The sequence below is a fragment of the Notamacropus eugenii genome, chromosome 7 (genome assembly GCF_028372415.1).
Source record: "Notamacropus eugenii isolate mMacEug1 chromosome 7, mMacEug1.pri_v2, whole genome shotgun sequence".
In the NCBI taxonomy this organism is placed as follows: domain Eukaryota; kingdom Metazoa; phylum Chordata; class Mammalia; order Diprotodontia; family Macropodidae; genus Notamacropus; species Notamacropus eugenii.
In genome coordinates this window covers 59671389-59697011 of record NC_092878.1, presented here as the reverse complement: position 1 = coordinate 59697011, position 25623 = coordinate 59671389, and the positions used below count along the sequence as shown (strand labels likewise).

Genomic DNA, 25623 nt, shown 5'->3' with positions numbered 1-25623 from the left:
CTTAGAGAAGAAACATATTTATGTTCAACATGTGGAAAAATCAACTTTGAATGTTGAAAATCTCCAGGTTGATGTTCCATAAGAGTCTCAAAATCTACATTTCCTACATGGAACTCATTCTCTTCTCCCATTAAACCTACTTCTCCTCCAAACTTCCTCATTTCTATTGGGGGCATACCATCTTTCCAGTTACCTAGTTTGCCAATTTCAGAGTCCTCTTCAATTCTATACTCTCCCTCATCCATCATATCTAAATAGTTGGCAAATGTTGTCACTCCTTTCTCTATGACATACTTTCAACATTTGTCCCCTTCTCTCTGCTTATGCTGCCACCACCTTAGTTCAGACACTAATCATGTCTGAATTCTTGCAATAGCCCTCTAACTGGACTCCTTCCATTTAGTATTTCCTCTTCTGATCTGTTCTCCACAGTGTTGACAAAATTATATTCCTAAAGCACAAGTCTGAACACATCACTTCCCTGCTTGGAAACCTTAAGTAGTTTCCCATTGTCTCTAGAATAATATAAACTCCTAAATTGTTATTTAAAGCTTTCCACAATCTGATGCCAAACTACCTGTTCAAGCTTATTTTATATCATTCACTTCAAATATGCTATGCTTCAGCCAGCTTTGTTCCTTGAGCTCAGGATTTCATCTCCCATCTCCATGTTTTTTCATAGTGATTAGAATCCCTAACCTCATTCAAAGCTTAACTCACATTAATATGGAAAGTCCCCTCTAGTGCTCTCTCTGTACGCCCTTACCTGTTTTATCTCTTCAGTAGAAGTTAAGTTATTTGTGGACAGGGACTATTTTTTCATTTTGTCTTTGTTTTCCCATTACCTAGAGTGGAACCTAGCACTTTCAAAGGACATGGTGGGTGCTTAATAAATGCTTATTGAATTAAAATGTCAGGTTAGTCAATAGAACTATTCCAAATAGCAATGGGTTGCCTGAAAAGTGATGTGTTTTCCCTTCACTACAAATCTTCAAGCAAAGGCTGCGTAGCCATTCATCAAGATGGTGGTAGATGGGATTCTTCCTTTAACACAGATTGATCAAGTAGCCTCTGAAATCTTTTCCATCTCTGAACTTGACCTGAGGGTTCCTTTTCTGTTCTAGCTGAGTGTGACTGCAAGCATAGCAACAGAGCCTAAAATTTGTTGACTAGCCTTTGCCATATTTTGGCAATCTTACAAAAGAGTGATGACACTCCTTTTGAAGAAGAAGCCCCAGTAATCAAAAGACAGCTCCAGCAGATGGCAACAGCTTAGCAGAGAAGCAGCAACCCAGTAGCAGATGGCAGCAGCTCACTGGAGAAGCGGCAGCCCAACAGCAGACACAAGCAGCAGTTCTGAAAAGAAGCGTCATACAGTAGCTTCAGAGGCAGAGAGAAACAGCAGCTATGCAAGTGGGATAGAATAGGAGAGAGGTACCTCTGGTGGCTGGAAAAATGAGCCATGAGAAGGCTTCCAGAAGGGATATAATCTAGGATTATGATTTTCCAAAAAGTGTTCCCTTTCCTAGTAGTGATGTGGAACCATGTGGGAGATTGCATCCCTTTGTGCAGGGAGGGGATTTCTTGTTATTACTTTGCTATTTTGTCCTAATTAAAACTTTGTTACTTGTCTTATAGTTCCAGGTTTGTTAACAATGAAGGCACCGGATGGGGGTTTGAGTCATATTTGGATAATAACCATGATTACCCAAAATACCTGAGAATAGCAAGAGGCTTCAATCTTGTGAGATTAGTGGGATATTTGTAGGGAAAGGAAAGTAGAAGACAAGAGACTGAAGTAAGATGAGACAATAGAAAACTGGAATAGAGGAAATAGAAAAGACAGACTTTACCAAGAATTTTCTAACTCTAGTTTTATATATGTGTGTGTACACATATATACATATATTCTACACTGGTTTTTCTGTTTTTGTTTTTAATCGTGTTATAGAAAAACAAAATTAACAGCAGTTTCAAAGGAAAACTAAGAATTCAAGTATTTAGGGCTGGCACTTTATATTGTGATCCATATTAAAATATATCTAAAAAGATGCAAGTGGGAGGGGAAAGAATTAGAGAAAGTTTCAGGAGTGTTTATCCTATCTGAGTCATCAGAGAGAACATTCAGTACTGTTATAAAGAAAAAATAAACTAGTAGATTATTAGAGCTGGAAGGAACCTTATCAAATCTTTGAGCAAAAAAAATGAAAATTAGGTAAGGAAATAAGCTAGATCAGGGATGGGGAACCTACAGCCTCGAGGACACATGTGGCCCTTTAGGTCCTCAGATGCAGTCTTTTGACTGAGTCCAAGCTTTACAGAACAAATTCTTTCATATGTATGTGTGTGTGTGTGTGTGTGTGTGTGTGTGTGTGTATGACAGATAACAGTATGATGGGGTGGGTAAACATGAGATTTTTAAGTCAGAAAACCTGGCTTAGAATCTATATTCCACCACTTACACAAAGTGTATGGCTTTGGGCAAGAGTCTGGCCCTCAGGGAACTTACGATATAGTAGGGGAGACAAGATATAATAACTAAGTAACAACATCTGACTCATATAGCAAAGTAAAAATTAACCAGATGTCACAAAGGGGAAATGTGATCAAGTAAAAAATGAGCAGTACAGGCAATATAGGCATTTAGAGAAGGGAAAGATCACTACAGGAAAAGAAATGTGAAATGCTTCAGGACTGGTTTCTTCTAGGGGCAGGAAGAAACGCAAAAAAGAAATGCTGAAAAACTGTAAAAACCTGAAATGTGTTCTGTTCTCACTTCCAACATGGAAAGGATTGGTTAAAGGAAACGTGAGGTTTCAGGGGATAGAGAACAAAGCATGTCCCCAGGCTGAGTATGGAAATGACAGAGACCCTTAAGACCATCTACCTAGTGAAGGTCCAATTGTAAGAACCTTATGGGAACAACTGGTGGATGACTAGGGAGTGCCTGAGATCAGGGGTCTTATATAGAAAGCAATAGCTTTATGAACCCTATGAAAAGGTAAAGACAGGAGTGGAAGGAGGCACAGGCGATCAATGAGAAAGGAATTAAGGCATTATGGTGGAATCACAATAGTGAATATTTTAGAAATAAGTGACACTACTAAGTAATGAGGAAATCAAGGCCGTGGGGTTGGGAAGAGAGGTAGGAAAATGTTCCCTAGAAAGCAGAAAGAGAAAGATGGGCAATAAAGGAAGTGGAGAGGGAAAGGAGAGAATTTATGCTCAGAATTATTCTTATTTAAGAGTTTCTAAAATATAGGGAATACAAATAATAAAATATAGTGAATAGAATCTTAGGGGGAGGGGATAAGAGAGACAAGAATGGTGATTTGGAAAAAAATGTCATTCCTAAACAGAATTTTAAGTGGATTGGTTTAAGACTATCCTATTTGTATAGCACTTAGACAATCTTTTGATTTTATGTAAGCAAAACCAAACTGAGGACCAGTCAGATGTGTAAAGAACTTAAGCTTTTTCAAAAAAAGGCAGAGACATACAATATATGCTATATACATATATACATAATACATAGCCAAGACCATGGAATTTCTAAATATCACACATCTAAGCAATCCGCAGACCTCACAATCCCTTAAAACAAGGAATCACAGAATCTTAGAGTAGCCTAGAAATTACCTATTCCAACTTCCTTATTTTACAGATACGAAAACTGAGGCCCAGAAAGGAGAAGTCACACAAATAGTTATGACTGAGCCAGAACTAGAATCTAGATTTTCTGAGAGTTAGTGGCAAATGTTTCCTTTTAATACAAATCAGACTTCAACATTTTTTGCCCTCCATGAGAGAGTGATCCATCCATGCCACTGGAAATTGATTTTGCAAAGTAAGATTTCCAACAAGCAAACATTCATGTAAAATGATTTATTTAGGTGCAGATATAATGCATCTACTGTCTTCTATTCCCCCCCCCCAATTAATTTAGTGATTCTATCCCCAGAAAAGAAATAGTCTGAGAAGTTGGAGAAATCAAGTTATTCAATAGATTTACTCTTTAAATTCTCCCTTCCCAATCATTGCTGTTTAAATGGAATGCTTACTGATTGCTTACTGTCCATGTCCAAGGAGGCTGCTCATTAGATTGTAGATTAGGCTTGGCAGTTTCCATCTCGAAGAAGAGTGATCTGGATAAGGATTTCCTTGCAGGGAAAATGCAGTGGGAGATAACGCTTAAATTCACAGAGAATAAATATCCAATAACCCCTGATCTTTTACCTAGGGCTAAATGTCTCTCTCCACGTTTAGATGCTGGCATTTAGATTCCATTGGTTTTCACTAGAGTAGTAGCACATGCCTGTCTGAAGCAAAAATTAGCACCCAAAGACATAATGTGGGGCTATAATCAATAAGCACTCCAGAACAAACAGAAATCACCCCTTCTTTTCAGATTACCATCAGCCTCAAACAGAGAAAAAAGAGAGGGGCTTGAGTTGACCTTTACTACCCCTAACACATATAACACAGGATTATAGAAAACCAGATTTTGAACAACCCCCAGAGAGGATGGAAAGTCTCAAATTCTCCAAATTCTTGATTTCTAGACAGCTGAATCTCCTTTTAGGTGACAGAAATAACCTTGAAACCATTCTGGTCTCAGTCAAAATAGTTGAATCTTATAAAGAAAAAAAAAATTTCAAAATTGATATTTTGTGCATGAAAGGCAATAAACCATATGGGAAACATCCAGTTTTAAATGATTGCTAAGCACTTGTGGATATAGGGATAGCGAGGAAACAAATGAATATAAGGAAACCGAGATTTTCACTGTCCACAATACCATAAAATATTCTGAAAGCTACTCATAATAAAGACAGGAATTCAGGGCTAGGTGCATAGAGAACATTATCTTTACCTCCTTAGACTGTCTTTTGTTTGGTTCAAATTCATTTGCATTTAAGTCAAGAAGTATAAGAGAGAATGTATAAGATAGCCAGAACCCTAAATTAGCTAGTTAGCAGGAACAGAAAAGCTGACTCTGGTCCAGATACCAGAGTCAAAAAGAAAAGATCAAAAATTTGTTTTGGGGTGGGAGAAGGGCAATCTGCCTGGCTTTTGCCTAGGTATGATGGATGTGACTAAAGAACTGCCAACCCATTTTTATCAGGGAGAGATTCTATTTACTATACCCTAGCAGACTGAAGCTGAGGTGGCCTGACTGGCTCTGAAAAGATGAGCCCAGAATATAGCCGTTGGTAGAAGTGTCCAACAAAGACATGCACTAGTAGATACTAAAAATGATAAGATCAGAGATGCTGGACCCCATAGAGATGCAATGCCCACTGAAAGACAAGCCCAGTAAGAACAGAATGATAGCATGGCCAGAAGATATCAGGGGTCCTAAAGTGTCAGAGGAATGAGTTGTATCCTTGTATCCTTCAACATATCCTATGCCCATGTGGGTCCTACTGATGACATTTCTATTTATGGGAGAGTATGCCCATGTTCTATTACATACCTTCTTTCTATGCTATTTTATTAAATTCTTCTTGCTTTGAATTCATTATGTTCTTTGGCTGGCTGGAGGAAAAGTCAACTCATGCATGAGCTATCACTTGAAGTGAATATGGACCCAAAATATAGCTCTGAACCTGCATGGGGTTATTCTGGGTGTACCATATTTGAGACAGGAGTAATATGATGTTGCAATACTACTAGGCATCCTATTTAAAATAGTTCCCCTTTTAGAGGCAATATTTAGGTATGGTCTACTTTACAACTAGCTACCTTACACACTAGGCTACATTGGTCCAACTCTCCAGAATGAGAGGAAAGTCTTGTGTCAGAAAATCCCTGAACAACTGGCAATGTGTAAATTAGGTAACCAGGAGACAATAATTCTCCCTATTTTCCCTAGTTCTCTAAATCAGAGTTGTCAAAATGGTAACCTATGGGGCATACTCCCAGAGTTACAATTCACAGGAGCATGGAAGGAACTACAAGGGTCATCTAATTCAACACCCTCATTTGACAGATGAAGGAACTGAGCGCAGTAAACTTTTAGTGATTTGACCAAGGTTCCATATCCACTAACATATCCCAAGATTAGAAACCAGGTCCTCTGACCCCAGATCTTTCCATTGAACTTGTCTCTTGAGCAGCTGCTACCAAAATAGGAAAAGGAAGAACAGTTTGCAATCACATACAAAGTAGGAACTATTATATTACTAATTAAAATGCAGTATTATAAAGATAGTAATAAGTAGCATTTATATGGCACCCAAGTGTGTAACAATTATTATCTCATCTGATCCTCATAGAGATCTTGGGAGGTAGTTCCCATTTCACAGTTGAGAAAACTGAGACAAACAGAGGTTAAGGATTTGTCCAGAGTGACAGACCTAGTAAACATGGCTATATTTAAGCTCATGTCTTTATAATTTCAGGCCTAGCACTCTATCTACTGCAGCACCTAGCTGATCCTATACTAAAGCATCATAAGATACCACAAGTAAAATAAAAAATTCTGGGTTTGAAGTCAAAAGACCCAAGTTTGAATCCCAACTTGGTCACCAACCTGTGCCTCCATTTTCTCACTTTTAAAAATTAGGGGCTTTGGACTAAATGTTAGACAAGTCTCTTCTAGACCTAAATCAATGATTTCCTAATTATTAGTTATCTAAATAAGCTAAAATACATTGCCAATTTTGAAAAATAACTATTGATCTTTTCTAAAATTTAGCTTACATTTAAATAGCATTAAATTTGCAAAGAACTTTTGCTTAACATCATCTCATCACAGTTTCACAACAATCCTGTGAGACAGGTTCTATTATTATCCTCATTTTACAGAGGAAGAATCTTGAGGCTCAGAAAGATACATGGACTTACCCATATTCATACAGCTAGCAGGTTTCTAAGGCAAGACTTTAACTTAGGTCTTCCCAAAATTCAGTGCCTAACTGCCCACTATGCATGTTGTTCCCATCCCATCACGCTGTCTTATTGACAATAATCTAACCTCACACATATAGCACTTTTAACTTCTTAGAGTGATGTCATATTTGTTGCCTCATGTCATGTTCCTAACAACTCTGGAAGATATGTAGAGCAGGTATTATTAGCCCAGTTTGACAGTTAAGTGACTTGCCCAAGATTGTCACTGGAAACATCTCCTGGCTCCCAGGGGTGAGCTCTTTTCACTAGTTTCCTATAAGCTACAAATATAGAGAGAATAAAATCAGATCCTTCCATGTGCCCTATTATAGAAAGATTGTTAGTAATCTGGTGCCTAGAGGTTCAGACTTCTCTATATGTAGAAACCCAATTACAGTTTCTGGGACCACAAGCATGTAGAAGTTTCACTTTGGCATACTTACGGCTAAGCATGGATAAACTATAATAAAATAATTAATCCTGACTGTTTTTCTCTTATCTTAAATGGAATAGGGCTAGGGACTGGACCCTAGCATGATTTCACACTCCCGGATGAGGAAATTTCTTCTACCAATGCAGGTCAACATCTCATCACGTTACAGACTGAAAGAGTTGTCTAGAGCACTAAGAGGATAAGAGACTTGCCCAAGCTTGTATACATGTCAGAGGTGAAGTTTGAACCCATGTTTTCCTGGCATAGAGACCGGCTGTCTATCCATACTGCCTCTCAAATCTCCAAAAAGTTTAGAAAAGTAATTTAAGGAAAAAGACAGACAATAAGAACGCAGGAGTTACTTCTGGTATTGGTTACACCACCTCAGAGAGTACACATGTAGGTAGATAGAAAGGATAAAAAGGGGTCAACAGGGAAAACATGACTGAGTTCAGTCCTTGGCAAGAACTTTTCCCCAAAATGCTGCACAGCTGAAACCTCCTGGGCCTATGTCAGATGAAGATGGGAATGTTCAGGATCTCTACTGAGGACCTAGTGGGTAACAACAGCGTTGAGGGTTTGTCTAGCGATCCCTTCCACACATTTGTAATTCACAGTTTGGGAGCAGTTAAGCAGTGCATTGGATAGAGCACCAGTGCAGCAGTCAGAAGGACCTGAGTTCAAATCTCACCTCAGACACTAGACACTCACTAGCTGTGTGACCTTGGACAAGTCACTTAACCCCAATTGCCTCATCCTGGGTCATCTCCAGTCATCCTGATGAATATCTGGTCACTGGATTCAGATGGCTCTGGAGGAGAAGTGAGGCTGGTGACCTGCACAGTCCTCCCTCACTCAAAAACAAAGTCAAGTGCAAGTCACATCATTATTTCTCTGATGGCATGGTCTTCTTTGGCAACAAAGGATGAACACACACACACAATTCACAGTTTTATACACACAGCGCTCTGTGGTGGCAGATTCCATTCTTGGAGTGTGTTGGAAACAATCAACCTAGTAGCATTTTTTTTAATTTTTCTAATTACATCTCACCCCAACATGGCCCCAAATCTCATCATTCTGCAGTACTGTGCTCTCTAATACACACATACTCACACACATACACAAAATCTGGTTAAATCAGCAATAATTTCAGTCCTGAATATTGCTAGAGAGATCACTAAGCTACGGTAATCAATTCACTCAGCCAGTCACCATTCCCCAAGGAAAAACCTAGACCTTTGTCAGTATCATTTAACCCCCTTCAATCCAGCTGGAGTTTTTACCTTCCATATGAAAAGATAAGATTATAATGTTATGTGGGCTGGGGAGGAGGAGAAATGAAATAGAAAGTTGTGTTTAGATAACTTTCAAGACATTCATATTTGGAAACTACAAATAACTCACATTTATACAACATGGCCCAAAAGTCTGTGCAGTTTTAGTAAACTTTAAAACACACTAAGACTTTGGGGAGGTCCGATATAGTTTCTTATGGTTTACAAAGTTTTTCCCCCCATAATGAGCCTGTAAAGTAGGTAGTATCCCCATTTGACATATGGAGAAATGGGCTCAGTTATTAAAATGACTTGTCCCTGACTGCAGAAGTAGTGACCTCACAAAGGCAGGATTCAAACACCAATTTTCTCACTTCCAAGCACAGCATCCTTGACCATTTTTTTCACATGTGCCAGCTGGGGCCAGAAAGGTCAAAGCAAGGAGGAGATCTAGTAAGCTCAGACCTCACCACTGATGACCACAGGAAGGATGGAATAATCATAATTAATAATAATAACACTTTGATGAGCTTTCTTTATGTTAAGCGCTGGTATTTTCATCTTCATTTTACAAATGAGGAAGAAAAGAAAGAACCTACTGTGTACCAGGCACTGTGTTAAACCCTTTACAATTTTTTATTATCTCATTTGATTCTCACAATAGCCCAGGGAGGCAGGGGCTCTTATTATCCTATTTTACAGTTGAAAAAACTGAGGCACACATATTAAGAGACCTGTCCAGGGTCACACAGCTAGTAAGTGTCTGAGGCTGCATTTGAACTCAGGTTTTCCTAATTCCAGGCTCCGTCCTCTAGGTACTGCACCACCCAGCTGCCTTGGTATGGCAGAGACTTTTGGAAATAGGAGAGGATGGAATACAAGAGTAGAATTCACATGGAAAGGATATCACTTTAGCAAATTATTGGATAACTACAACAAAGACACATTAGTAATTAGAGCAGAGAGTGGGCTACATGTAGTCCTCTAGGTCCTCAGTTGTGGTCCTTTGATTGAATTCACATGTCACTGAGCAAATCCTCTTAATAAAAGGATTTGTTCTATAATACTTGGACTCAGTCAAAAGGTCATACACAAGGACCTAGAAAGCCACGTGCGGCCTCATGGCTACAGGATCCTCACCCCCTGAAATAGGATATATTCTTGGGAAATACAGTTGGTTGGTTGTTGTCTGTTCTCCAAGAGGACCAAAATGACATCACTGTGATAAAGTCAAGTTTCAATGTGTCCAACTGTGGCTGATCAGACCAATACGAGCTCAGAATGCTCTACTACAGGTCAGGCACATATAGTACATGTGAACATTTGGGTTGGACACTCCAAATTTGCACATCTTGCATTTCCTTTGAGCTGTTTCAATTCTGCTTCACTCATAGAGCATAGCACCTTCTCTGAGTCAGTGTCTCTCATGTCACAATCAGTTCCAAAGTTCTTGAGACAGACCTTGAGAATGTTCTTGTATCACTTCTAATCACCATGGGATCCCCTGCTCTGTGTGAGTTCTCCATAAAATAGTCTTTTTTGGCAAGCATGTTTTACATTCGAACAACATGGGAAAGACATAGAAATGAATAAAAGATGCACCTGATTTGAGGATGTGAGAAAAGGAGAAAGATCAAAGGTGGAGACCAAGATGAGTAGATGACCACCCTAATGTTGTTTAGCTAACTGGACATTTAAAAGAACAAAGCGTTCTTCCAAGTACCCCTAGGCTACAGTGTTGTCTTTGGAATGCAAGAACCCTGCTTTTCTTTCCTATGTTGGAACACAATAGCTTATAAGTAGAAGGAAGGACATGGGCACTTTATTTCCTGAGCATCATAATCCTGAGCATATTCACAAACACACAAAAAGAATACGTTTGTGAAACTGCTGAAAGTTCAGAATATTGCTACCTGTTTTCCAGGAAAGATGAACTAGAGGCAGGTGCAGGTGTAACCTCCTGACAAAAGAGGAGTCATCCATCACAGCATGGAGAATGTGTGATCTAGGGCCAAGGAGGTGCTTTTCAACAAACGGCATTAGGGGAGAACAGGAATCTGTCTATTGATCCTGGGTATCTCTTTGGAATCCTCAACAACTGCCCACTAGGTCTATTCTGTCATGTTGGATAAAGACCCTAATCTCTTTTCAGGTTAAAAGGTTTCCTGATATAGCCTGATCTTTTGTTTCCTTCTGGAGTGTCCAATTGAAAGATGAGACCGGAAGCTTTGTTAACAGCAGAGGCTTCTGCTCAGCCAACGCACAGGGAGCAAGGACTGCAGTTAGGGCCATGTCAATCCATTGTTAGTGAGAGGGCAGAGTGGAAAAAAACATTCGATTTGGAGTCAGGGACCTGGGGTTCAAATCCCGTTTCTGTCACTTACAACAGGTCTAACCTTGAGCCAATTAACTTAATTTCTCCAGGCTTGAATTTCCTCTCCTATATAAAGAGGCGGTTGGACCAGATGGGTTCCAAAATCCCTTCTAGTTCAAAAACCTATGCTCTGAAGTACTTTGTGGATAGATTGGGAGATGGAGGCACCAAGAGGTAGAGAATGGGAGAACCAGCCAAATTTCCAGTTGGTTCCAGCCAACATTTCCAGAAAGTGCTAAAAAGTGAGTAGGCAAAAAGGAAAACCTCAGCCCAGAGGACTCTGTCTGATTTTCTTTCATTTTCCTTTCCCTAGAGGTAAATGGGTAAATGACCAAGGCCAGACCACTCTGAGTAGGTAAGAAAGAAATTCTGAGCACAGTTTTGCCCTGATATTGTTTGACCTTGATCAAGTGACTCTTCACTTTCTCTGGCTTAAAATTAATTCCTACCTGCTTCTCACCAGGATGTGATGAGACTGTCATTACAAAGTGCTTTGAGATCCTCAAGGAAAGGTACTGTGTAAGGATAAAATGTTATTCTGAAAGCAACAGAAACCAGAACACCTAAATCACTTGTGGTTCCCCTACCCCACTCCCTCCCTGTTCAAAGCTTTCAGTTACCCAGCTGTGTCACCAAACACTGGTCTAACCTTCTATCCACCCTTGGATTTAGGCAAACTGAATCATTGATAAGGGGGAGAAAATGACTTGAAAAGATCTGCATATAAAAGAAAGAAGGGAAGCCGAATGGTTTTTAGCATTTTGAGGAGGGGACAAAAATGAGAGACTCATTTAAATTTGCTGCTTCTCCCCACCCCCAATCCACTCTACCTCCACACACACATACCTTTCAACTAACCCATTCAAAGCTGGATGAAAATGTCAGCTTTTGGTCAACTGAGCTACACTCCTCTTTCCTCCAATCTAAAAGTGGGAAAACTGGGAGAATTGATCTTTTCTGGAGAGTTTGTGACATATACTCTTCCCATCAGGCCTTTGGTGTGGATACTGGGTATGTATGTCTACCTACAGTGGACTCTATTCTGAAACCATCACCTGATTTCAGCTTCAGAATTCTTGCCACTGTTTCCATTTCAGCTTTGGGAAATTATTTTTCCTCTTTCCTCAGCTCCTTACTCCCTTCCACTTTGCCGAACTCAAGTTGTACAGGTAGCTAAAAATGCTGATGGCTTAACTGGCTTAATTTTTTTCCACAGCCGCCCTGAGGGGTTTTAACTCTTTCCTCCTGCAGAAATCCTGCTTTTGGAGTTGAATGTTTAAACTCTCACTGGGAGACTCATAAATATTCGGAGTCACTCTCTCCCTTTCTGTTTGATTAGGAAATGAGCCTTTAACTCAATGTAATCCCCAAGCCATTAACAAAAAAGCCCTCAACAGTTCCACTATTAGAATTTCACTCTTAACCCACAGAGGATTGAATTAGATTAACATAACTACCCACAATCTGAGTTTATTTTCTGTGCCAGATAGAAATGTGTTTTCAGGAAAGGGGAGAGAGAGGGAGGGAAAGAAGGAAAAAAGAAGAGAAAAAAAGAAGTATAATGCAATGGAGAGTGAAACAGAAATGGAGGGGGAAGAGGAGAAATAGACAGATAGACTTTACAAGTGAAGAGATTAAAAAAATTCTGCTGGCTGCCATTTTTTATTTATGGTATATTTGGAGAGATTTCAGCTATGTAAAATTGTTTGAATTAGGTGAGTACTTTCGAGGTATTTGCTCTTCTTTCTGGAGATTTATAGCTGTGCACCTGAGCCTGCTCTATTCCAGACACCTGCACCTCCTGCTTCTATCCCACATGGAAGATTGGTTCTGGATTTCCATGCGCAGCACCAGAGAGGGGGACAGAAATAAAAATCACAGTGCGCCCAGGCACACACTCTAGTGTGCTCACAACTGCTAGTTTACATTCAGAGAAACAAACAATGACAAGGATAGAATGAGTTAGATTTCACAGTCCTGAAGTCACAGACATCCCCGTGACAAATTACATTTAAGAAATCAGTTTGGAAAAAAATGAGGCTGATGGGAGCTCAGTCCACATAAAATTAATCGTTATTGAAGCAGAAACTAAGTAATCAGAAGCCGTCTCATGCAAATGCATCGAAGTTTCCCCACCAACTGCAACTCTCCATCCAAGCACAAAAAAAAAAAAAAAGGAAAAACAACCTTCCCCAAGTTCTAAATACCAGGCCCTCCATCATTTTTCCAAGGAAATTACCCACCTCCATTGGAAAAGCATCTGCAAAGTAGCAAGAGATAAGGACCAGTTCTTCCCTAAAGGACTTCTACAAATATTCTTCTCACCTAATAGTTAACATGAAAGAAATGGCAGGACCTGTGCAGGAATGCTGGGATTTCTCCCAATGCATTTAATCATGAATGTGTGTGTAGCCATGCATGAATGTGTGTGCATGCTGGTACTCCTACCAGCAGGGAGCTGTTTGTCCTTATATTAAAAGGTTAAAAAAAAAAGGTTTTTTTAACGTATACTTTCTCTAAAAATCATCAGAAGCCAGAAGTCAATAAACAGTTTACTTTCTCCTCTAAACTTTACTAAGACTTTGTTTCTACCTATTTTATACATGCACTTGTCACATTGTCTGTTTTACTATAGCTTTTGCACATCTGTCTTACCTACCCTAGTGGACTAAAATCTCCTTGAGGGTAAGAATCCTTTCTTATTCTTTTATCTATCCTTTTATCTTAGAACCCTTTCCTTGGGAGACATTCAATGAGTCTTTGCTGGATTGAACAGTGAATTGTTTTGATTGAACAGTGAAAATGGTTTTCCAATCATTTCATTCCCCCTACCATGTAATTGGGAATGTCAGAGAGACATACAGTTACCAAAATAAATCCCAAAAATGCCTCAAGAGGCAAAGTTGAAAGTCTTCAGAACTGTATACAGACATTCATTCGGGGGGAGGGAGGGGAGAGAAGAGGATTTGTTTGTTTCTTTGTTTCATTACATTTTCCAAAGGAAGCTTTAAATAGTAATGATTTTCCATTTTAAACCAGAATTCTTGATTCTGAATTTCCCCATTAACTAACTTGTCCTTATTAACTAGGTTTGTGAAGCTCAAATACCTTCCCTCTTGCCCTCCCCGCAAAAGTATATAGGTTAAAGTTAGCAAGTAATTATATATAAAGCCAATGGAAATACACACACATATAAAAAACTGAGAAAAAGTTTGTTACATTTACCCAGTATACAGAATATGCATGTGTATATATACATACATTATATATGTATATATATGCATATCTGTGATATATACATACACTCCTATCTATATTTTTTAAAAAGCAGTGACAACATTGTCTTAAATTTTCTACCTTTATTGAGTTCAACGTGCTGCTAGTCTGCTGTTTATTAAGAAAGATGCTGGAGATTCTTTCTGATATGATATGATGATCTTTTAAACAAATTGAGTATTTAAGAAATTCATCTTATCAACCTTGTTTCAGAATTTAAGCTCAATAAAAGCGGGTCAGGGAGTCTCCTTTAGCAACTTAAAATATTGCAAATGGCATGTTAAAGAAATTGCGTGCAAACACTAAGGTATCACTTGAGAGTTGAGCATAAAATGTCCATTTAAAAACATCTTACATCCATGCCCTATGACACTGCATTCCCCTTACTCCCATCTCTTTTAGGGATTTTGTGCTATTGTTAAGATTGTAAAGTAATTTTCCCCCTCCTATCTACTATCTAAAACTAAACTTGTTTATTAATACTCCACTTGCCTAAAGGTATAAACCAAAGGTTTTTTTAAAAGACATACAGAATAGATTTTATAAAATACAAGTCAATTTCACTTGAAGTTTCTTCGGGGACAAAATGACTCACGAGCTTGTACACAGTTTTAAATGTCTGAAACAAACACTGTTTCAAGAAGAATAATGAGATTAAGTTTCTTCTCTGTGAATTTTGCTGAGCTGACTTCCTCAGCAGCCTTGATCCTGGTGGTTATCTCTTTGAGACTCTCCCCCCCATCCCCTCCCAATCCCCCCAAACCTCCAAACACACACACACAAACACATACACAGTTACACACAGTATGGACTAAAGATGCCCAACGGAACACAAAACTAAAGAGAGTTTTTAAAATAAGACAGATCATCAGATCTCAACTGGACCTCCCCCTTCTCCCCCACTTCCTGAAGGAACTGAATGGCTGGGCAGACACACACATGAAGACACACGCACGCAGCACGCACACACACACAACACAACACAACACAACACAGCATGAAGCAAAAGTGTTTTTAACTTGCTGGCTCAAAAAAAAAGGTGTATGACAGATTTTTAAAATCATTCTGATGATGATGACTTAGCATGTGCAACTTTATGCCCTACTGGACCAGAGGTTCCCAACACCAAAATATTACCTGTCCTGTATGAACTGGGTATCTTTCCTCTCTAAGCCTCCTAGCATAGCAAAGGACTGGATCTGCCACCAAAGAAAACTTTTCATGCTGTGAGACATAACTACCCGCTGAGCAGTGTTGGAACTTCCCCTGCCCTTTTGATCCACTTACTTTTCTGAATACAAACAAATAAAAACAAAAGGAAACCTACTGATTCCCAGTGGGTTTGTGGAGTCAACCCACCCTAGCATTCTGAGTCACTCTGACCTTCCTGTGACAGGCTGAGAAAGGCAAAAATTTTCCTCTCAGCCTCATTAGAGATGCTTCGGAGTTTTGAACCAGGATGAAAAGTGGAAAGATTAGTGCTGGATGATATTTCAATCCACAAATAAAGGAGAAGGGAAAAGGGGGTGCCTAGAAAAAAAGGGGGAAGATTGGGTACGGAAGGGCACAGGGGCAAGGAAAAGAGAGAAGTTTGGTTACTCACATGCTTCACGTTGGGAGAACAGGACCAAGGGGGCTGTGGTGGAATGTTCTACCCCTCAGGTGTTCCTAATTGCTGATTAGACGTTGGCTTGGCTCCTCCTGCATAAGCCGACAGTCCCCTGTCTGTGTCTCTCTTTGTGACTAAGGACACAGTACTCCCAACCTATAAATAGATCCCGGCTCCGTGATTGATATAACAGGCAGCTGACAAAAAAAAAAATAACCAGGTCTTAAGCAAAACAGCTAAAGCTACAGTCTTTCCACTGTATCAAACCCCATGCACGTTGCTTCACTTATACCAATAGGCATCCCTCCCCCAAAATTAAAAAAAAATAAATTAAATAAAGATGTATGTAATGAAGGTGGGGGAGGGGAGGAGGCAGATGATTTCTAGAAGGTGAAAAAAGAAAAGTGAAAAAGATAATTACTTCTCCAGAAACTTGGGGTCATAAAAGCAAATGAATGAAGTTCAGCAGATAGGGGATGAGGGCGAGAGGAAGGAAAACCAGTTCTGGGCTGGCTTCTAGACGCTTTAAAAGACAAACCTGAAACCCTGAACTCCAACAGCCCAGGTTAGAGGAAAAGTTCTGATCTGAAAGCATTCATCAGCTCAAAGTGCTTTCCATGAAAGTTCCATCCTTTTGTGAACTACTCTGGCCAATCGGAAGAACAATTTGGAACTCTGTCCAAAGGGCTATAAAACTGCGTGTACCCTGAGACCAAGCAATAACCCTACTAGGTCTGTATTCCAAAAAAGATCAAAGAAAACAGGAAAAGACCTACATGTACAAAAATATTTATAGCAGCTCTTTTTTTTGTGGTGGCCAAGAACTAGAAATTGAGGGGATACTCATCAATTGGGGAATGTCTGAACAAGTTGTGGTACGTGATTGTGATGGAATATTGTTGTGCCATAAGAAATGATGAAGGGGACAGTTTCAGAAAAAAAAAACTGATAAAACTTATATGAACTGATGCAAAGTGAAGTGAGTAGAACTAGGAGAACATGGTACATCACACAGTAATATTGGAATGATGATCAACTGTGAAAGACTTGGCTACCCTGATTAAAATAACAATCCAAGACAATTCCAAAGAACCCATGATGAAAAATGCTGTCCAGTTCCAGAGAGAGAACTTAAGAATTCCAAGTACAGACTGAAGCATCCATTTACTTTATTTTTCTTGGAGTTTTTGTGTGTTTTCTTTTGCAGCAAGGCTAATATGGAAATATGTTTTGCACAGCTTCACATGTATAATAGATATCCTATTACTTGTCTACTCAAGAGATGGGGAAGGGATGGGAGGGAGAAACATAATTTGGAATTATTCAAATTTTTACATGTAATTGGGAAATATTTAATGAAATAAAAAATTTTAAACAAACAAAAAGAAAGTTTCTGTCATACTGTAAAATCAAGAGGGAGAAAAGGACACCTTTTCTAACTTAATGGCAGGAATCTTATACTTGGAGACTATGTGAGGGTTGGGGCATAAAGCATGGGGCTGAAAATAAACATCTCCAATTTTTTATGTGTCCCAGGACACAGGAGGCCTATGGATAGCATGAATAAAGGAATCCTGAAGAAGATAGGCCCACCAGAGGATATATTCAGATTTGGAAATTAGACTAGTTTGATTTTATTTGGGGGAGATTAGATACATTTCCCTTTATCCAGGAAATTTTCCTAGAAGAGGTATTTGTCTAAAGAAGAATACTAGAGGAAAATATGGAAAGGTTCATCATTTGAGACATGAAAACACAGACAAGAACACAAGGACTTATTCTGTCATTCCTATAGTACAGGGAAGGCTAGGGTTACACCCTCTGAACCAGTTTCTTGGGTGGCAACCCACTGGGCAGAATTTTCTAAGGAGCAACAAGGCCCATATTCCACAGAAAACTGAAGGAAGTATAGGTTACTCTATAGATGACCAGATAAGTACCTGATTGACATTTGGAGAAATCCAGTCCTGGTTCTTAGAGAATGGTAGGGGAGAGGGAAGGGAAGGGAAAAAACTTCTGTTTATTGTAATTACACATTCATCTCAGAGAATCATACATTCCCTCTTCCTTTTCAGTGGATACAAGTGAATTCTAATTCTTGGAATTAGAACCTCTTCTTTTATGGTAAGGAATAGAATATGATATTTTATAACCCTGAGAACCATCCTTCAGGACTCAAAAGGAAGAGATACTAGAAAGGTAAGTTTTGAATAGAATGGCTAAGAGGAACAGTAGAGAGAGTGCTGAACCAGGAGTCAGGAAGACTCATCTTCCTGAGTGCAAATCTGGCCTCAGACACTTACCAGCTGTGTGACCCTGGGCAGGTCACTTAACTCTGTTTGCCTCATCTATAAAATGAGCTGGAGGAGGAAATGGCAAACCATTCCAGTATCTGCCAAGAAACCCTCAAATGGGGTCATGAAGAGTCAGATATAATTGTAAAACAAAGCAACAACAGTTTTGAACGGTGGCCATGAGGACAGGAAAATCCAAGTAAAGGGTACATTTCAGGAACATGTAGGTAGGGGCCCTTCAGTAAGTACTCTAGAAAATATGTCATTGTACTACTAGGGATATAGATGGTGGAAGGACATCAAAGGCAACATGATGCAACAGACACGTTAAGGACTTAGTGCATTCATAACTCTATGCTAGACATTGGGAGGACACAAGATTTAGATTAGACATTATCTGCTTTATGGATCCCACAGTCCAGTAGCAGAGAATTACAAAATAAAATGACATGAAATATCTGAAGGGGAAAGCTGTTACCATGAGAAGTAGGAAAGGTTTCCTAGAGGAAGCACTTTTTGCCTTTTTTACCATTTTGTTTGGGTTGGTTACACTCAGATCTACCAGGGGGACAGTTGTCTTCAAAGTGCCTACATGTTCCTCGGTACTAATCACAAGTCAGGACCGGAAGGCAGCAACTGAACCCAGTCCTCTGTAAGTATAGTACATAGGAAGTGCTTTGTGGTGAGGAACTGCAGATTACAATGGAAAGAATTCTGGATTTAGAATTAAAGGACCTGGGTTTGAATCCCAGCTTTGTCATTTATTACCAGTGTGATCTTGGGCAAGTCACTTAAATAGAAAAGCAAATAATTATGTAATAAGTGCCAGGCACTATACTAAGTACTTTACATGTATCATCTCATCTGATAGGCACAATAACCTTGGGAGGTAGGTGCTATTATTATCCCCATTTTACAACTGAGGGAACTGAGACAGATACAGACAAAGTGACCTGCCCAGGGTCACACAGCTAATATGGATTTGAGGCATGATTTGAACTGATGTCTTCCTGACTCATGGTCCAGTGTTCTATCCACTACACCACCTAGGTACATGGGCAACTAGGTGTTGCAATGAATAGAATGCTAGTCCAGGAGGTCAGGGAAGATTCAAACCCAGCCTTAAGCACTTGTTAGCTGTGTGACCCTGAGCAGGTCACTTAACTCTGCTTACCTCAGTCCCCTCATCTGGAAAATAAACCACTCCAGTATCTTTGCCAAGAAAACCCCAAATGGGGTCAACAAGAGTGAATGCCATCATCTAGGTACATGCCAAATTTGAAAAAAATCATTGTGATGATAATGACAACGGCAATCATAACTCAGAAGGTACAATTCTATTCCAGACTGAATGGGACCAGAGGTTCCCAACACCAAAATATTACCTGTTCTGGTAGAACTGGATATCTTTTCTCTCCAACCTTCCCAGCAAGGTAAGAGTTGGAATTCCCACCAAAGAAAATTTTTCAATAAACTTTTCACCCTCTGACATAACCATCTCCTGATCAGTTTTGGCATTTTCCTCTGTCTTTTTGATCTACATACTTTTCTCAATCCATACAAATAAAAATAAAATAAAACAACCTCTCTGGGTCTCAGTTCCTCATCTATACAAGCAGGGGGTTGAACTAGAAGGTCTCTAAGGTACCTTCCAGCTATGATCCCGAGTGGAAAGAACACAGGATGTGGAACCCATGCTAAAATCCTGACTGTCAGTGTGTCTTTGGGAGAGTCATCACTTCAGTTCCCTCATTTGTAAAATTAGGGTAACATTATCATATAATCTCAAAGGCCTCTTCCATCTACGAATCTGTAATTCTAAATTGGAGAGTCATGATGCAGAGGGACTGTACTCCAGAGAAACCAGAGTGGTTTCCGTGTTTGATCATTTGGGACTGAAAACCTACATTAAAATTTTTGTAGATAGGCTTCTTCTCTGGGAGACATAGTTTTGGAATTTTTTCCCCTTCAACCAAAAAATAGTAGTTATACACTCTGCCTCTCTATCTTCGCCTCCAAATCACTCATCAGCCCCTTATAATTTGACTTCAGACTTTATCATTCTACTGAAGCCGTTCTCTGTCTTCAAGGTCACTAACAATCTCTTAATCGCTAAATTCAATGGCCTATTCTTGGATCAGAGCTTCCTTGACCTCTCTGAAACTTCAGACCACTTCTTCTGGATGGTCTTTTCTCCCGTAGCTTCTATGACACTTCTCTCTCTGACCACTTCCACCTGTCTGACTGAGCATGTGGGTGTTCAAGGAGGACTAGTGCCTCTGGTATGAGAGCTTCCTGAGCCCTTTCCAGACCTTTGGTCACCTGTCACACAACTCTTATCTGTGGCTCCAAGGAGCTGTAGCATGCGCAGCGACCACACCTGATAAAACCATCTCAGAAGATGGGTTAAACCTGGCTGAGGATGAATGACAGGTCTCAGACCCATTGGTGAGGTAAAGGGGTGTCTATCTCAAACATGTGAAGACTTTCCCTGGTGGAATGGGCAGATGAGAACAATTTGTTCCAACAGCCATGAAGTTGGCTGAAACAGGCGCTGTGGAGCACTTAGAGCTTGGATAGACATCAAAAAACACCAAGGTCATCCACTGCATCCTGGTTCATCATCAGTCACCATGACTTTGGTCTTGCCAGTGGACTTCAATGACTGAAAGAGAGAGTGACATCTTTATATACCTCTGCCTCACTTAAATCCAAGTCACACCTAAGTCAAGACATCACCCGTGATGTTACTGGTCCTCTTTGAAAATGAAGGATAAACAAAAACCTGTCTAATAACTCCTTCTTTCTCCTTCACTCATCCTCCACCTTTCTACTTCTTACATGTGAATGTCCCCCAAGGCTATATCTCAGGCCGCCTTCTTTTCATTTTTGCTATACCTTGTGACCTCATCTGTTCCCATGAGTTCAATTATCCCCTCTAGGCAGATGACCCTGAGATCTGTATATTCAGCCTTAGTGTGCTGCCAGCACCTCAGCATCAACTTGTCCAAATTTGAACTTAGTTTCTCTAAACCCATCCCTCCTCTCAATTTTCTTATTTCTCCAGAAGTCACCACTCTCTTCCTAGTTTGAAACCTTAGAATCATGTTCCCCTTCCCTTACTCCTCACATCCAGGCAGTGACCAAGTCCTAGCAATTCTAACCTTCTATGAGGTAGCGTGACAGGGGGACAAGAGCGTTTGACCTGCGGAAGACTGAAGAAATGACATTTCCGAAACTCCATCTTTGTGTGTCTATGGGGAAGTCAGGTCACTTCTTTGAACCTCAGTTTCCACAACTATAAAATGAAGATCAATACCGCTTTATAATACCTACTTTAAAGAGTGTTTATAAAACTTAAGATAATATTTACAAAATGCTCTGCAAACTTTAAAACATTATATAAATGCAATAAATTTATTTATATCAGGAGTTTTCAAAGTATGGTCCAAGGACTACTGAGGGTCCCTGACACCCTTTCAGGGTGTCCTCAAGGTCAAAAGTATTTTCATAATAATATGAAGGAGTTTTAATTTCTAATACAGTAAATATCAATAGCTCAATGACACAAACAAAAGCTCTGGGGGTCATTAATAATTTTTAAGAGCATAAGGAATCCTAAGACAAAAAAAGATTTAGAACTACTAATTTCCATAATATTGGAGAGGAGAGAGACTAGAGGTAGTCTCTAATCCAAGAGATTATTGCAGAGGTGATGAGGGCCTGAGCTAAAGTAGTGGCAATGTTAGTAGAGAAAAGATGACAAATAAGTAATGTTAAGGAGTTCAACTGCTATTATTTAGGAAAAGGTATGGATTCTGAGCACCTAGGTGGTGCAGTAGATAGAACACTATCCCTGGGGTCAGGATGACCTGAGTGCAAATCCTGCCTCAGACACTCACTAGCTGTGCGACCCTGGCAAGTTCCTTAACTCTGTTTGCCTCAATTTCCTCATCTGTAAAATGAACTGGAGAAGGAAATGGCAAACCACTCTAGTATCTTCACTAAGAAAACGCAAAATAGGGTCATGAAGAGTCTGACATGGCTGAAAAGTGACTAAACACTAGTTGGATTCTGTGACCTTTTTCTTTTGAGGGATAGGATGTAGAAACTCTCAGAATGTGAAGTTTTTCTGTAGATTAGCAATTAGTCGCTAATCTATAGTCCTAAAGAGTTTCCTGAGGGGAGGGGAGAAAAGGAAGGGGAACGGGGGACTTGGTCAAAGTCTGAGAGCAACCTGGAGGTTAACTTGCCCATGGTCACCAGCAAGTATGTAGAGGAGGGATTGGAACCCACGTCACTATGATCCCAAGGCTAGCCCTCTATCCACCATGTTTCACTGCCTCTCTAACTATTATTGTTATTAGTGGTGGTGGTGGTGGTGGTTTTATTAGCTCCACAACATTTCTTCCATCTCTCCTCTCCATGAACACTCCATTCCCATTTCACTAGTTCAGGCCCTCATCCCCTCTTACCTGGACTGTAATGGTCTCTCCAGTCTTTTTCCTCTCCAATCCATCTTCCAAACAGCTGCTGAAACAATCTTCCTAAGGCACAAGTCTTACTATCATAACTCCCCTGCTCAGAAATTTTCAGTAAGTATCCTTACTCCTAGATTAAAACACAAACCCTATAGCCTAACACTTTGGGCCCTCTACCATCTGACTTCAGTCTGTGTCTCCCGCCTGGCTCACCCACAAGTTCTGTGACTTCGGGGAGTTAATTTATCAATATGAATCTCAGTCTGCTTCTCTATAAAAGAAAAGGGTTGGAATCTGCTGATCTTATTCTCATCTTTAGCATTCTTTTGATTTCAAGAAGCAGGGGGTATTGGACTACTAGAAAAGGACATACACACATATGCACACACACACACACACACACACACACACACATACACACACACACACACACACACACACACACACTCCCCTAAGCAAACTGTATCAGAGGCCTAATCACAGTCATCACTATGTCAACTAAGCTTATACTTATAATATACCATCTTATTTCTGTATAGCACTTCATGGTTTTCAAAGTACTTTCATGTATATTATTTTTTAAATTTATTTTACTTTTAATTTATGGACTAAAGCAAACATTTCCATAACATAATACTATTAAAAGATGATTGCACATGAAACTGCATATCTACTGTGCATAATTTACTTTTCCTTTCAAATATACAACAAATCTATTGTGTAAATTTATTTTTAAATTTTTTTCTCCTCCTCCTCTCCACCCTAGAGATGGCTATCATTAGACACAAATATTAATTATCTGTTCCTCACAACATCTTTATGAAGTAGGACAGATCCTGTTTCCTAGATTAGGAAAGTGAGAATGCAAAGGTAAATGACTTGTCCAAGGCCACATAGTTAAGAGAAAACTTCTGATTCTCTCTCCTTTCCATTAGCTTCATTCAGTATAGCCAGGGTAGGGTGAAATAGAATTATTACTTAGACATGAATCATTCCATTCTCTCTCAGTCTCCTGGCACTTGCAGAACCTGGATAGAGTCCAGAACAAAAAAAAATGGTGTAGGTATTTTTTTTATTTGCTTGTGTCTATTTTGGGGGCTATGTGTATGGGTTTCTTTTGAACTGTATGTGTCATGTGTGCGTGTGTTTGTGTGTGTATAGGTGTATATTTTAGTAAGAGATAAAGGGAAAGGAAAAGTCAGGAAGGAAAGAAACACAAATAGATGGGGAAATTCACAGGCTTATTGACAGAACTAGAAGGATTCTTAGAGGTCATCTTGTCCAACCCCTTTACTTTACAGATAAGGAAGGAAGCAGAAGCTCAGAAAAGGGGAACACCATATCCAAGGGCACACAGATCGTAAGGGGCAAAGCCGGGGTTTGAACTTCAGGTGTCCTGACTCTAAATTCACTACCTTTTCCACTCTACACCCTCCCTAAAAATAGGTTGTCATGAGCCTATTCTTGCTCCCCATACGTTGGCTGAGCAGATGCCCCTGCCTTTAACAATGCTCTTCTTTCAACTGGACATTCCACCAGGAAACAGAAGATCAGGTTGTATCCAGAAATCTTTTAATCTGAAAAGCGCTTAGGGGTCTTTATCTACCAGGACTGCAGAGACCCTGTAGACAGTTGTTGGGGATTCCAAGAAGATCCCCAAGATCAATGGAAAGATCCTCCTTCTTCACTACTCCAAATGCTGTTGTTGTCAGGTTGTTCAGTCACTTCAGCATTCACCTTTTTGTGACCCCACTTGGGGTTTTCTTGGCAAAGATACTGGAGTGGCTTGCCAGTTCCTTCTCCAGCTCATTAGACAGATGAGGCAAACTGGGTTAAGTGACTTGCCCAGGGTCAGACAGCTAGTTAGTGTCTGAGGCCAGATTTGAACTTAGGCCCAACTCCAAATACAGCCCACTTTCTACTACACCATGCTGTCTCTGCTAGGTTTCTCTCATCCCCTAGAATGCCAGATTAAGAATATTTTGCCAACTTTACTTTATCTTGGGAGATGATTTTAGTAGTAGCACAGAGGGGCACCAATCTACCCATATCTACAACTCAGAAGACCAGAAAATAGCTTTACAAAAAAAAGACAACAGCCAGGTATGGTGGTACATATCTATGATTTCTGCTGTCTTGAACTGAGCCTGGTGGATCTCTTGAGCTCAGGAGTTCTGAGCCTCAGCAGGCTAAGCATATTGAATTACTGTGCTAGGTTCAACATTGATATGGTGAGCTCCCAGGCACAAGGACTTAACATGTTGCCCAAGAAGGGGGCAAATTGGCCCAGATAGGAAACAGAGCAGGTCAAAGCTGTTATAACTAGTAATGGGACCAGGTTAGTGAGTGAATAACCCGTATACTCCCAACATGCATAAGATAGGGAGATTTGTTCAATCATTTCAGTTGTGTTCAATTCTTTATAATCCCATTTTGAGGTTTTCTTTGCAAAGATACTGGAGTAGTTTTCCATTTTTCTTCTCCAGCTCATTTTACAGATGAACTGAGACCAAAAGGGTTAAATGACTTGCTCAGGGTCACACAGCTAGTGTCTGAGGTTGGATTTGAATTCATGAAGATGCATCTTTCTGATTCCAGGCCCAACACTCTATCCACTGTGCCACTAGTCTTTTAAAAAAAAGAAAAAGGAAAAAGGAGGTTTAAATCTCATCTTGGATACTTCTGTCACCACTGCCAAATTGTGTAAACCCTCTGAGTCTCAGTTTTTTCATCTATAAAATAGGGATGGCAACATCTAAAGCACCTAACCTAACAAAGTTCTTGTGACAATCAAGTGAAGAAATATATGTAAAATACTTTATAAAACAGAGAGTTATACAACTGCAGATGACTAACTCTAGCTCTCTTTGTTCTACAAGATTGTCTCCCCTCTCTGTATCCTAGGGAAGCTGCACTTACTCTTAGCTGATGGTTCTTTCTTCCACATGCATCCTCCCCACCAGGAAAGGACAAGAAGGCTAGGAA

At 39.8% G+C, this 25623-nt stretch overlaps 1 protein-coding gene across 1 annotated transcript in view; it reads right to left on the bottom strand.

Annotated features, from left to right (window-relative positions):
• The window catches only part of ESRRB (estrogen related receptor beta), a 238909-nt gene extending 222854 nt beyond the window's left edge, over nucleotides 1-16055 (bottom strand). The window contains exon 1 of the mRNA XM_072622958.1: nucleotides 15858-16055. Coding sequence (XP_072479059.1) covers nucleotides 15858-15859 — 2 coding nt within the window. The 5' untranslated portion in view covers nucleotides 15860-16055. The remainder of the gene's footprint in view (nucleotides 1-15857) is intronic.
• Nucleotides 16056-25623: the final 9568 nt, after the last annotated feature.